Source organism: Hypomesus transpacificus, chromosome 14, assembly GCF_021917145.1.
Source record: "Hypomesus transpacificus isolate Combined female chromosome 14, fHypTra1, whole genome shotgun sequence".
NCBI classification, from domain to species: domain Eukaryota; kingdom Metazoa; phylum Chordata; class Actinopteri; order Osmeriformes; family Osmeridae; genus Hypomesus; species Hypomesus transpacificus.
Window position 1 is genome coordinate 5,577,877 of NC_061073.1, and position 15,518 is coordinate 5,593,394.

At 38.5% G+C, this 15,518-nt stretch overlaps 1 protein-coding gene across 1 annotated transcript in view; it reads right to left on the bottom strand.

Annotated features, from left to right (window-relative positions):
- Positions 1–1,323: 1,323 nt before the first annotated feature.
- LOC124476903 (peroxynitrite isomerase THAP4-like) overlaps positions 1,324–15,518 on the bottom strand; it is a 55,955-nt gene continuing 41,760 nt past the window's right edge. The window contains exon 3 of the mRNA XM_047034347.1: positions 1,324–1,382. Coding sequence (XP_046890303.1) covers positions 1,369–1,382 — 14 coding nt within the window. The 3' untranslated portion in view covers positions 1,324–1,368. The remainder of the gene's footprint in view (positions 1,383–15,518) is intronic.

Genomic DNA, 15,518 nt, shown 5'->3' on the forward strand with positions numbered 1-15,518 from the left:
GTTGAAAACCTGCACTGATGAATACACATACCATCTGAATGCTAATTATTTCTACAGTGATATAATTTCCAGACGTACAGTCTACTGGACACGGCAGAAGAGCTGATCGACCACTTTGTGAGAGTTACAGTATGACTCTATGCAAAAACCAAACCAATTAATTCTCGTCTCGGTTAGGGCATTGTGGAGATTATTGTAACGATTTAAATTGTGTGGTTCAGTGGGAGAACACAGTGAGTGACATGCTCTTTAGTTAAAGCTGTTTATAATAGGACATGCTTGTTAAAGTATTGGGGATTAGCGATAGCTATGTGTCAAGACCTGTTAGGGTTTGGAGAGTCCAATCCAGAGTTTACACTCAGATACAGGGGTGCCCAAGGTTCCACCCCCAACTTACCCTTCCAACAACCTCTGCCCTATCCTGTTCAGATGTCCCTGGGGTTAATTCCATGTCCTGAAGCTGAAACAACAGGATCACAGCTACAGCACTAATACTCAATAGACATTGACCTACTTTGTAGGATTAGGAAGGAGAAAAAAACTCTGATCCGCTGCCCTAATGCCAGCGATGAAAGCGATCTAATGGTCCTAACTGCTCAGTTTAATCTGAAAGCATGCTCATGTTATTAATTTCTCATTATGGGAATGCAGTTCTGATGATGGGATTACATTTTTGCTGTGTCTCTCTTTCGTTCCATGACCTCCACATAGGAATGCACATTCTCAGTAACATCTGGCTGGACCCATGCTAACACCTCTTGTTTATTTGTTTATGTGCTTTGTTGTCTGTTTGTTGGTGTGTGAGGTGCCCTGGCTTAATCATGTATACTTCTTTGACCTTTGTAGCTGTGTCTGAGTCTTACACCAACACTACTCACTGCCCTGACAGGTTGCGATCGTAAATGTGCATATGAGGTAGCTACTTGTGTGGAAAAAAGTGCACCTGTGTTGGCCATGGGATCACATTTGGTACGGAACTTGTTTTTCTTTCTTCATATTTTGACCTGTGCATCCTGGTTGTGTCTGGTGTGACAGACAAAAGCTTTACAGCATAGTATGCATGTTAGTGAAAGACCATTCCGCAAGGCTGATGTTTATATCCACATTTTATATTTTATTTCTTGAAACACAATGAGCACAATCCAGTATGTGTTGTACGAAGAGCTGTATTCTCATCTGTTATTTCTTGCTAAACCAATTAATGCTTAAAAGCATGATGGAATGCCTGTGGCTGGTTGTACATCCAATTTCAACAATGCAAATCCATTTTTCTGCTCCATTAGATCACCACCAGGGGGCACTTGTTTCTTCAAGCATTCAGCGTGATGTGTTTGACAAATTGCAATGGAGCTCCTCTCCTCTGCATGTTTAGCAACTGTGGACTAGAGGGTATGGGTAGGATTAGAACCAACAATTCACTCCTTCTTTCCTCCGGATACATTTTCACCCAAAGTAACAGCCCCAGGGACACTGAGAAGATAATGCAGTGGCCCCTGAGTTGCAGGGTATTCAGATCCCATTTCAGGTTTCATGTTGCATGCACAGTCTCTACAGTATGTATATATGTATATAACAGCAAATTATACAATCAAGGGATTTCTTAGGTTTGGATTCTGTGGAATCACTTGAGCAGGGTCTCCATGTACAGTGCTTAACATGTACAGTAAATGTCAATGCACAAAAGATTTGCAGACAAATTGATCTTGAAGAAATCCTTTTACACATTTTTCTGGCCTCCTTGTGAATTGATTACCACACATACTGTACTGAACAAACTTAAAATACCATGGCAATACAGAAATACGTTTTAACACATCATGTATCATCCAATTAAGGCTGTTCCTGTATCAACCAGAAAGAGCAGTGAACATATTTGATCAGTGAAGAGCATGTGCTGTACTGTTAGTCCTTGCATCGTCATCAATCAATCAGTGCAAATTTGGAAATGAAAGGCACCATTGGAATGGCTGAATAAGCATAAAATCTGTTGAAACCTGAGGCTTTCAGCATAGCTAATAATGCAAACATGACACGCAATATATCATATCACCCATTACCAGTTAGCCGTGTAAAACAAGAGGAAATGTGCAGGCTGTTGACAGATCAAAAATCTATTTGCATTCCCCAGTGGTATTTTCTATTCACTTGAACAAGCAGCACTGGGAGCATGTGAAATACTTTTTAACGTTATCTTAAACTCACTGCATTAAGGATTCCATATGGTAACTGGTCAAGTTTCCCCAAATCCCATTCCTAATTGTACTCTTGTTGACTAAGATCATGCTTGTGAAATGCAATGTAGTTTATAAAACAAACAGTGAAAAACGATATTGCTGTGAGTTGAAAATCAAACCGCATCGTATTTTTCTATTTATATATATACATGTATGTGTTCATGTTCAAAAAGCAATACACGGTAAATGTCCTAGAACAACAGAAAATAGGTAATAAAAATGATGCCTCACACTTAAGTGTGACAGCTTTTCAAAGCACAACTATATTTAAAGTTTGTACCTTTAAGTTCATAGAGCAAACCCTTGAGGGCCAGTGCTATAAATTATTTGCAAGGGAAAAGGCATGATGCATCTTTTAACATGTGCAATCATTTCAGAGTGCAAAACCTACAAATGTCATGTCCTCTTAACATCAAAAGTAATTGGTCTGGCTGCACAACAAGGCACAGGGGTAACAAGGCAGTTTGCCAGTGTAACAGACTCAAATGACATACTGTGTAGCATGACCATGAGCTAATAGACCCCACTGTACAAGGAGAAAAAACTGTTTTCACTGCACTGCACTGTTTGGTTTTGCTTTCATCATCTATGTTAATCACAGAATCCTAATTTTTCCAAAATGTGTATTGTTCCTGTGTTTGAACCTGTTTACATTAAAGTATTTTTGTTTACAGAATTAGTCTTTTAATATTTTAATAAGTGTTTCAGGGGTAGCCTATGATGCAAATAAGATTATACTGTTTCCCTATATTGTAGTATGTACAATGCATACATGTTTCCAACACTTGACAAGATTAATGCTGGAATAATTACCAATTTGGCATAGATACAAGATTGTAGACCAATGCTTTAGAACTAAACATTCTCAAGGGAAGGTTGGAAGTGAACCAGACAACCATGGTTCAGTGTGTAACAAGTTGGAGGTTGGGTAATGTTAGAGGCTGTGTAAGCCAGTGTTCTAGGTCAGTCTTGATGTGTGTGCGTATGTGTGAGTGTGTGTGTGTGTGTGTGTGTGTGTGTGTGTGTGGGAGGGGGGGGGGGGTATGTAAAGGGGGCCAGTAAGAGGGCAAAGAGGGGGATGGGGAGAAGGGAGGTTAGCTCAGGGAGCAGTGACCAGCCACTGTTGAGCCTCATAGCACCAAGGACCGAGGACACAAGCAGGGAAGCAGGTGTTGTGCTCTGAGTCTCCCTCCAACACACCACGTCTGGTTTGAGCCCAGGCATACCCCCGAGACATCAGATGTCAGCTTTGATGAGCATGTGGCTCAAAAAACATTACACAAGTCATTTCAGTTTTGAGCCAGAGTAAAGTTCCATAGAACCACAACATTCCATTCACTGTTCTGTTATACTGTTTACTCTCTGGCAAATCATACAATGCAGTACAAATATTTTGAGAAATGTACTTATCTTTAAACAGATGGGGTTTGGGTTTTGAGTGAGTTTTGAGAGCAATTTGCTGCACTATTCAGTTTAGATGTACATGCCAAGAGAGAGGAGTCATGATACTCTCATCCAAGAAAAAACAAGCTAAAATAAAATATTTAAAGTCAATCAAATGTTGTTGGCTATAGGACAATAACAAAGTTTTGTTGAACACTTTCTATAGCTAAAGTTATTTTTATATAATTTAATTTCATACTACTCATAACACAACATAAAAGAAACAAAAACAATACCCTGCGGTTTAAAAGATACATGTTCAACATTTCATCTTTTCACAAAAAAATGTATCATTCACCTAAATGAACATAGTCAAAAGTTTAGTATAAGAATGAATGCTGAAAACAGTAAAAATGCCAAAGGCTATTGTAATTCTGGATCAGAAACACTGTCAGGCTCTCATCAAGATGCAAGTGGGTCACAGGACTGTACACGACCCAGACATGGGTCTCACCCCCAGGGTCAGGGTCAGTCAGGCATGAAGTGTCAACTGAGTGCCTCCGATGTGGCTCCCACTAAGGTAGCCTGAGCCCGGCCTCAGAGCAAGACTCTAACCTCGATGCTGTAAGGAATAGCTCTGAAGCGGCCCAGAGGTCCACACTCCTCAAGGAGAGGGTGAACAACAATCTTTATTCTCAAATGTTTAAGGCTAGGATCTTTAATAAAAGAAACACACAAGCCACTGTACACATAAACTGCTGTCTGTGCACTCTGCCTTGGTTGCATTTCTGAATTCAAACACTTTGGACAGTGCTTGAGTTTGTCCCTGAAATGCTCTGTTGTCAATAAAGAAACATCTCATGATAACCTTGGATAACCATCTCATGATAACCTTGGAACCCTGGATAAAGCTTTCATGTTTGTTATCAATAATGCCCACATTCACCGGCCCAGGAATATAATAGTTTGTATGTACTGAAGGCCAGCTGCTGTGAGGTTTTGTTATGATTCTATGGCTACAATAATGAGACAGTAAAAAAACTATTTTGTGAATAGAGAAGAGGAATGTATTAATTTAGTGGTTGTACACTAACAAAACAACATTGACACTGCTTTAAACCAAACCATATTGGGTATCATGAAGACCAATATCATTTCATTGAAATGCTACCTTGAATCTAAAGTACTATTTGAGAGGACGGATGAATGAAGAAGTTTAGAATGGTTGTCATTATGATCAGCTGACCTACAAAATGTGTTTTTGAAATGGAGACTTTTCAAAATAGACAGATTTAAATGTGGGACCGTTCACTATGGTCTTTCTGGGGTCTTTTATGTTTTTTTTACAGAAACAAAAAATATTTTTCTTGGGATATTCAGAAATTATTTTGTGATAGTCAGAAATGCACTATTGCTTCGACTTGTCCATGAAATACAACAGCAGTAGATAGAAACACAAATCTGTCTCTGCAGACACATCTTAATGGTCATGCTTTACAAGGTAAACAGAAGGGCATGATACAGAACACTAACGACTGTCAATAGGGAAGAAAACAACAATGACATGCATATAATGGATCATTTACTTATGTTGCAATTTTCTTGCTTTTAACCAGATTTAATTGTATATAATTCAGTGGTAATCAAGCATTAGTTGACCAATAAAGGAAAACCTTTAAAGCCCTATAGTAACTGTATACCTTTTCAAAAAATTTCTCTCAACCACTGAGGCTAATGAACCACAATAAACTTAACAATAAAGTAAACATCAAGCTGATAACTATCTGGGTGCTCAACACCAACCCCCTTAGAGAGAAGGTTTAAGTGATGGATATTACAATGCCATCCTAATGAAATCCTGTGGCCTGTGTAACCTTAAAACAATTTGTAATCCAGATGGGAACATCTTTATTGATTGTGGGAATGCTTCAGTGGAGTCTCAATGCTTATCTCAGCATAAAAAGTATCTCTTGTGACGAGCCTCGATTTAATTAGATGACAATCACTGTTAACAATGCACAGCCAACATCACAACATGGGCACATCGGTGCTGGCAGTGATAAATGTCCTTATCCCAGCAGGGAGTACTCACTTCCTCTGTCTAACTCATTTTCATTTTTGAGTCCACCTGTATGTCTTGGATTTTAATATTTGTCTGGTATTTGAAGACTATGCATTGCTTGCGACACAAATAACATTAAAGTAATATCACACATTTATATACAGCACACATTTGTAGGATGATACTCTTGACTCCATGGAACTATGTACGTGCTATGTATTCTTTCAAATGAATGTTGTTGCTGGTATTCAGTGTGCTTCAGTGGAATATAAAGTTCAGAAGCAAGCATTCACCCCGGTACGTCATACACAATGTCAGAGAACAACCACTAGAGGGCAACTAACTCTATATGGGTGGAGAATCTATGTGTCAAACAGGCATTTTGAGATCATATTGAGATCAGAAAGTTTGGGTGAGTTTCTTGTGCCACAGATTTGTTTTTACTGTGTTAGTTACTAGACCTTTTGTATCATTTTGACAACATAAAAACTTTTTTTTATTACCATTTGCATTTATTTTTCATAACTGTAAGGAAAACAAGGTCAGACAACATGGAGACACCCTAACTAATTAAGAGTTATTAATTAACTTTCCAATTAGCGTAGGCACCTTATATAATGGACAACAAAATGTAGTGTCATTTCTAGGACCTCCATTAAAAAAGATTAGAAGCACCATTGTAATACATGCATGTTTGCATGACAGTCAGCATAGAATATAGAGAAGTTTAGTATTTGAACACAGTAGGGTACAGCCTATATTTTACATTTCACTCTCTGGAACAGTCAGCCATTTAGAATATTTGGCACCAACATCACACCTTTATCAAGGCATGTCATGAACAAAACATTGTTGAGTCCCTGTATTTTGGGTAAGGGGCATAGGTGGAGGCCATGGGCTAATGGCAATGAGGGATTTGTCAGTCATCCCCACATTTAATAATCCCTGGCTCTCCATTTTCTGCTGTTTGTTTATATTAACCTCTGGTTGAACCCACTTTAGAGGCAGCCTCTGCGCCAGAAAGTTCAGTGAACATTCAGCACGGAAGCGGAGAGCATGTCATCTCGAATCTATTAGCCCACAGGGGAGTTTGCAGCATCCAGTAGTCTGTGAGACACACACACACATACCACACACACGTGCACACACACATGCCACACATGCACACACTAGGTAAGCTGCTAACCCGCACATTTTCCATACTGATGGTCCATGTAACTGAGATTATTGCATACAATGACCTCCTCATGACCTCCATTTTTCACTCATGCTGAATAATCTCATCATACCATGCCCTATATCACACTATTTTAACACCACTTTCTTCTTTGCATTGTAGTGGGCTATTTCTAAGCATTTTACCCCTTCAACTGTTAAAGCCATGGCCAGATAGAGGAAAAACATTTTTCTAAAGACAGAATGGGAAAGAGAACATTCTCCCTTTCAATATGGCCAAATCTAATTTAGAACTGTATTTTTTATTCTTCATAGAATTCTGCTGCCACTTTTCTGCATATGGGTCAAAGTAAAGGAAGCATAGTTAAAAACAAAAATAATTAACTTAAGACTGTGTAACATTTGTATTTTCAACCTTGTTTAATAGAGGACATTTGAAATAATGTCATTTTATGGCCAGTATTAAACACCATATCCCTTTATGGCAAGTGCCTTTCTTGCCACCTAACTAATAAGGGTTCAGCATCAGGCCTTCTGTCTCAGTACACGTGACAAACTTTTGTACCTTCCACATAGCTGGCTAATAGCTGGATACAGTACCAACATTTTAAGAATATACCTCTTTACTAGAGAAACATTTTTATCTAAAGAAAAACAAACTAAAAACAATCAAATCAAACGTTTGAAGAAACAAATTAAGACATTTTCTATTTAAGTCCGTGCAGACACTCCAATGTGTTCCTCTTGTTGACATGGGCAGGCAGCAGAGGGTCTACTGTATACAGCTGGTTTGTAAACCAACATCACTCCATCACTTTCAGTCCCCCCCCACTCCATGCTCCATGGTGACCCTGGCCGGTGGAGCAAGCCCTCTGTGTTCCAGGACAACTAGCATCACTGTAACAGGTGCCGCCATGTTGCTTTCCATACTGCTTTCACTTGTCACCACAGTGGTTTTATGACTTGACACAAAGCTCTTTCTGGCTCATGTGTAGGCTTGGATCTCATCCAGATTGTTGGTAATGTATAGGGTTGTAATTATTTGACATTATCCTTGAAGTTTTTACTAGTAAAAGTGATCTTAGAAGTGAGCTTTGGATAAAATTATCTGCAATATTTATGAAAAGTAATGTGTAAAATGTAATGGAAATAAAAACATCACAACAGTGTCCACTTGTATTCAAGAATTCAACAATTGTATTTAACACACCCTTTCATCAGTAATTTCCACAGTTTTGCTATAAAAAGTGTATATTATTACATGTAACATGTTATTAAATATACTTTATGTCAGATGATTAGTTTAATTGTTTCACCTAAATGCATAATTTGTTTGTCATGTGTATTCATTGGTTAGATTGTTTTGTGTTGCTTTCTATAAACGCCCCATACTGATTGTAGCTACACTTTGAGTCTGAACAATAGGGTTCTGGGATGGTAATACATGTGATGTCATCCAACATGACCGCTATAAATTAAACTCTGTATTCATTCCTTATCAAAATGTTTGTAATGCAGATCATATGTGTTATCTGGATGCTTTGTTATCATGCTAAAAAGAGGTATCTGAAAGTAACGAATCAGCTTTAAGTGGGGTCAGCATGCAATATTTATCTAGTCTTACATTATTTAGAATGTGACCATTACTTAGCCAGCCTTATCTTTTGAAAAGTGTCATAAGTGTCATAAGGGTTAGAAAAAAAAAGAGATTTCCTTGGTCAACTTTGAAATATCAAACCAATGACACAAGAATACACTGCCAGGAGGGAAATACTGAACTAATGACTGGTGGTTAAGGGTAAACCTGTCCGTTTGTAGAGATGCTGCAAAACATGGGCAATCATACAATTGTGGTTTTAGATGTAATAATTTTACTTTCAACTGCTCTTTTCTTATGTGTTTGTACAGTACTCTGCTCTGCAGTGTTTCGTGAGGTTTGAACATCTCTCTAATAAACTGTCTTTGACCTTCCCTTCACATTTACGCTGGGGGCTAAACATAAGAGCATAGCACCCTAACACATTTTATTTGAGTAGATCTCATCCGAGTGTGACGGCCTCTCTTATGGTCCAATGAGGATCTAATATAGCCATGGTTTCCTACTAAAAACCAAATTGTCAGATTCTCATCCCATCATCGTCTCGATGGCAGGAGTTGTCAAGACACAAGCTGACAAGACACATCCGTTAAACCACAACCTTATTCGAAATTCAGAGTGAACACAACAGTTAAACAGTGACAGTCATTATGTGTTCAATGTACCATGTCCTATCCGTCTCCAACACCTCCTTCTCTCTCATAACTATGTGCCTCACTGGCTTTTCTCTGTGGATGCAGTTTTTCTAGGCACCTCCCAGTGAAGACTAAGACTATTAAAGATAGTCCAAGGTTTTGTGTGCTATATTGATGTAATGGTGCATCCAAAGACATTCAATTATCCATGAAGGCATTGTAAAAAAAATATGTGGAACAGCAGAATGTTAACTTAACACAGAAGGGTGACAGTGAACTATTTTTAGCCTATAGTTGAAAAATATTATTCCTCCAATGTAATAGTAGGACAGTTTTTCAGGATCTCAGTGATGGGACATGAACAAGCCCAAACTGCTTTTTTAACAGGACAAGTGTGCCATCTACTGGTGTAGCTGGACATGGGGTAAGCACCCACAGCGTCAAAGTATCAAAATCTTGTTAACACTGACATTTTTTACCAGATGGAAATGTATACAGATTCTGTGTTTGATTGCTTGGATTGCTAATGAACATTCATAGTCCATATACCACACAGAAATGTCTGGCTCAGACTAATGCTGGGATTTTAGACTCTCTGCTCATACATCTTATATAATTAGGTAAATCCCTACTGGCCAACTGCATACTTGTCGATATATATGTTTTTTCAACTATGGACAACATCACATGCAGATTTCAATAGGTGACTCTCAAGGGGGAATACAGGTCCCTCTTGTCAGTAACAACAGTTTTATTCATAACAAATATATAAAATAAAGAGGCTAATTATATTAATATTGTTTGCAGATTCCAACCTACTACTAAAATTAAAGTCCTAGTAGTAAAGACTGTCACTATCCAAATGCCTGGGGGTCCACTTAGACAGGAAACATGACTATAGAGAAAAGTCTGCTTTCAAAAAAGGAAATATTAGGAAACTTAGATCCTTTGAAGTAAGGAGAAAATCCTTCCATGCTTTTGGTGCTACCATGATTGAATCTAGAATCATCTCTAACCCATGTTGATCATGTTTGGGATTTGTATTATTAGTTTATGTTGCTTTCTCTAAGGTTGTCAGAATCAAAATGCCAAGCCTTGTTTTAAGGAGACCTAATTTACTGAATATTTCTACTTTCTTTTTCAATTACAGGCTGAGCTCTCCGTTTGATCCCTCATTTGTGAGAAGATATGAGAACTGCTTGTAAAACGTAACTGTGCCAGTCTCAACCCTCTGGATCTTGTCTGAGCTATAGACTGAAGCTCAGACAACACCTGAAGACTCAGCCACTTCCCCACAAATTGCCTTCGCTCAAATTTGACTTAATCCTATCCTGATGAAGTCAAAACTTGTCAAGATTATTACTGTAAATCGCCTCCCAGGATTCAGGGTAAAACTCATTAGTTGGAGTTCATCCTTGTGGGAGAAGCCATTTTCATCCTCATTAAATACCTTTGTGTGTACCCCTTTATCTAACCAGCCCGTTTTCCTTAAAAAAAAATGTCTGCTTAACCTGGGATAACTTCTATTCCATAATTTCTCACCCTAACACCCCCATGGCATTGTTCTCTGTTGATCAAATTTAACCAGTAGATTCACTCTCTTTATTTCCTGAGGCCTACTCATGATGATATCCTCCCAATTGCCAAAATATACTCACACTGGGACACCACAAATTTAATACAGCACCTTTTATGACAGGTATTAAGATTCATGGAGGTTGAAAGAGGAGCACTTGTTTTAGCATATCTACCCTGTTCCTGTATATCCTTCGAGGGAAGTAGAGGTAATTATGAGGAATTTAAAGGTAAAAAGGTAAAAAAAAAAAGGATGCGTAAGATGGGTTATAGACTGTGACCACTGAGGTTGAATATCAAAATGTTCAGAGAAGTAGCATTGGTTAAGTGATTCAATCTCCTTTAGTTAGGATAAGAAGAACTAATGGTTCAGAAACTTTTAAATGATGCTCACACTTTCTCATGGAAAAGAAGCACAGGTTAGGGACTCAACTTGGCTCAGTGCAAAAAGTAACAGTAGCTTGAGGTGGAATAAGGGGTTCAAAGACAGTATTACCACCCCTTCCTCTCAAAGATACCGCTTAGACAAATGTCATGGTAATGAATTGCTGTTTCACCCTATAAATAACAACATAACAACCACCTAAAAACGATTGGAACTCACATCAGTGGCGATAATTGGTTTATCTTCAACCAGAACCCCAAAACATGCACATTGGTTTTTATCATAACAGACCACAGAGTAGTCACAAAAAGTCCACAGACGGGGGACATTCTACTCCTGCCAATAACTCTAATGAGAAAAACTACAGGGTTCGTTTGTACAGCACCCCACAGTCCAATAGCCCTCATTCACAGGGCATTCAAAGGCTCTTTAAATTAAAACAGGGATCTTGAGATTATGTTTCAAGTCCAGAAACCTGGGGTGCTGTTCCAGGCGTTGATGCTGGTATATCCCCTATTTTGGTACAAGGGGTTAAGTGAAGGCATAAAAGGTTTATTTGCCTTCACGTTGCTTCCTGTCATCGTCAATGCACAGCAACAATTTGTCTTGAAAGTCAGCTTATAAAAGTTTTAGTTAACTCTGTGAGCTTAAGTGAGCTTTCTCAGCTTTGCAGTTGCCTGCAGCATGGAGGATGTCTGCTTATATTAATTTCATGGAGTTTAAGAGGTCACCAAACTCATTTGGAGATTCTTACTCATTTATGAACTCTGGAACCTTCTGTTCTGCAGTGCTCTAAGCTACTGGACTTGAGATGCTTAAATTTACGGAATGGTATTATTGAATTCATGGAATAATATATTGCTACAGTGGGTGGTAAAAAGTATAACACACTGACAGACTTAAAAGCACAGGGGTTGACTTAAAAAACTCCTCTTTGAAATGACGATTACCTGCTCTCTAATGAAATGTAAGGTAAGCGAGACCATGTTTTATCTACCGAGTGTTTTGGGGCATTTTGGAAATTGCTTTAGCTTATATTCAGAAGATCTCTAATGAGAGAATTGGTTTCTCAGAAAGTAGCTTAGCTGGAGAACACGTCAAGCAAGACAGTGAAACTGAGCAAATGAGTTTGCCAGCTGTGTAACTTTTCGGGTATGTAATATAGACAATGAGAGTATAAGAGAGTATCCTCTGAAATATACTGCAGTTAAGGGAAGAAAACACAGTGACAGTGAAATACCAAGTTTCTAAAAAAGGAATGCTGAAGTGTGAGCATGGTAGAATCTTGTGGCACACAAATTACACTACCGGTGCACTGCACAACCACAATTTGGAGAAAGATTACAAATGTATGATGTGTTGTCAAAGGCATAAGTATCTATTCTAGGAGGGTCCCAGGCAGGTGAAGCTTGAGCAGGAAGTAGTTAAGGCTTTGCTCAGTGGTTAATTTGGTAGTGCTCACTCTCCGTGTGACCTCTCCTCAAGGCACCCTGCCATTCATGGGGGGGACAACCTCACTGGCCACAGGAAGGCCTTTGCCCCCACCAGTCTGCAGCAGTCTCACATCTGCACCAGATCTCCCAGTGTGAGTGTTTAAAAGCAATGAGGCCTCACATCTGTGCAGGGGCTGGGATTGGTCAGGGGGTAGGGGGTGATTAATTGACGGTCACATCTTGCTGACTGCTGCCCACACTGCTTTGATGAAGAGGGATTAGGTTGCGCACCACAGGCTCAGCTGATAATAGGAGACCGGAGAGGAAACACTCATGTCACGCTCCATGGCAAGGATTTCAATCAAAGAACTACTTCATTCGGAGAGAGCCGAGGCTGTTAAAACAACACGTCGAGCCTTACATTTCCCTGCTTTATTTGTGGATTTATGATGGATTTAAAGTTTTAGATTAGGAATTGTTATAACTGTAATCTTGGTGTGTTTGTAGCCTTCGACTAACCTGCAAATCACCTGAAATCAATGTATTATTAAGGTGTTACATGCAAAAAGGTAGTGATTCTGTAAAAACTCAAAGTCACTTAGTTGATAGTCTTGGCATTCGTCAAGTAGAAAAGGACTGTGTGCATTTCTAATTGTATATAAATTAGAAAAATGTGCCACTGGTGCTCTTGTAATCTCAGACTCTCTCATTCAGACTAGCTACATGGCATTCCATTAAAATTAAACTTTATCCTAGCTTTCCCAGATTTCCTCCCTGATTTCCCTTTGTCTCTTTATTAATTGTACTGACGCATTGGGTGGACATCCACTGGATACTAAAGCTAGAAGTCTCACGTGGAAAAGAAACTGTCCAATAAAAACTTCTAAAAAGTGAAAATCACCAAAAATATATCGTCTTTAAACAAAGGTGATATCTACTGTAATGTAGTGTGAGATGTTGTACACAACAGTCTTGGGTCATTATTTGGTCAAACCTTTATGCATTCTGGCAAAATTGTGAGCAAGTAGTTCTAGACTTATAAAGCTCATTATAGCTATGAAGCATGGTTTTTTAAATATTACAATATACTGTAGTATGGATCAGTCTGTACTGCAGATACATTGATAGTCAATGTACAGTAAAATCTAGATAACATTTTATGCAGAAGTAATTTGAATAGACTTGATATCAATAATATGGCAGCACTGTGTGTTTGAGGATATAAAATAAACTGCCCTCTCAAAATCATGAGAGAACCGAATTTTTTAAGATTCTAATCATGATTTGTGTACCAAGCCGACTGTATGGTTTTATTAAATAACAAACAGCGAGCCTTACCTCCAGAAAATTCAGTATTGTCAAACAGCATCGTTATTTCCACATGACAAACATGTAGGCACTTCATAGAGGGTATGGTGAAACTCATTGTCTTGCAGGTTTTATGGTTTAGGTTCAGTTTCATCCATCTGAGACTTTATTTAGCCCCCTTGTCCTGTCTTGGTTCTTTCTGAACTGAGATCAGTCTACAGCTCTCCCAGGGGATGACAGTAATGTCACATATGACTTTGGCACACCAATATTTCACACCCAAACCCAAACCTATTAAGAATGCCTACTTACCATAGACAAGGTGTGTCCTTCACAGCGACAACCTTCACATATTTTGTGTATCCACACATACATGCTTGTGTATTCTGTGCACAAGTCTTTGAATACTTTAATCAAACTGTCATGGGTATGAATTCTCTATGGTTGTGTTCATGAAAGGCCCCATATTCTTAGCCAGCATATTTGTGTTGATACACAGTTTTTGTCATGATTGAAAACTCACACAGCAGACAGAAAACATGTTATATTGGAAATATGCATTGCCACAGGAAATAACAGTAACCATAATATGGTATTGAAAACACAAGAGGATTTTCCTGTAAAAAAAAAACTTAGACCTGAAAGAGCCTGAAAGAGCTTTATACCTTAATGAATAGCAGCTAAAAGTTCCTCCCTGTCTTGTATTATTTACCACTATTCTACACCACCCTGTTCACCTGTCAGACACATTTCACTAAAGCAGATTTCTCAAACCAAGCCGGACTCTGGTCACACACACCAGTGTTCTCTCACTCCAGCCTCAGTCCACATGGAAAGAAGTAGTACTTTTTTGCCAGCAAGTTAAAGCATCACCTTTGTTTTGGAAGATTTAATGACAATAGAACCATTTTATGTTATCTAGTCTCTACACAGGACTGCCAAATCAATTTAGATACCCTATCCAAGATGACAAAAGGTGCCTTTGGTTAATGGTACTTTACCTCAAGAATTAGCATACAGAACTTCCATAATTGGAGCTAATAAGAGATCAAGCTATAACCTGAGAGAGCCATCATTTAAGTGTTAGGACAACTATGTAATTAATCAAGTGATATAAAATATCCTGGTATAAAATGGCTGTAAATGCCATTCATTTCCAAATGTGTGCTACCAATTTGCCTCAATTTATTTACTGCACCAAATGAACCAACATATTCCCCAGAGAATGGGTGATTGTGAACCCTCATATTAATCATGTTTGGGATGCTACATGGAGTTCTGTTTTTGTTTACCACCTCTTTTGTCTACAATATAATATGGCAGTAAGCATGACCACTGTTTTGATTGGAGATTAGAGACTACAGTAGAGTCAATCTATTCTCTGCAGCGAGCAACAACAGAGTTTGATTTATGAGGTTCCTTATTCTATTCCTCCTGAACTATACAAAGGAACTCTTCACCTTGACCGCTCTATTAAATTGAAGATCCAAAGTTATCAATCGAGCTGGAAAAAGAAAAGGAAGCCTCCATCTAAAGCCATGTCTTCTCACCCTAATGGATCGGAATGCTCTGCAAAGCCAGAGAAGGATGTTACGACTATATTTTTGACTGATTATGCATTTTTTTCCTAAGCTATTCATAGAAGATAGATTCATCATTCCAATTTGTCAAGCTAGAAAATATTTCAATTAATTATGTGCATGGAGAGACTCCTGGTGTATTAGGCCTCT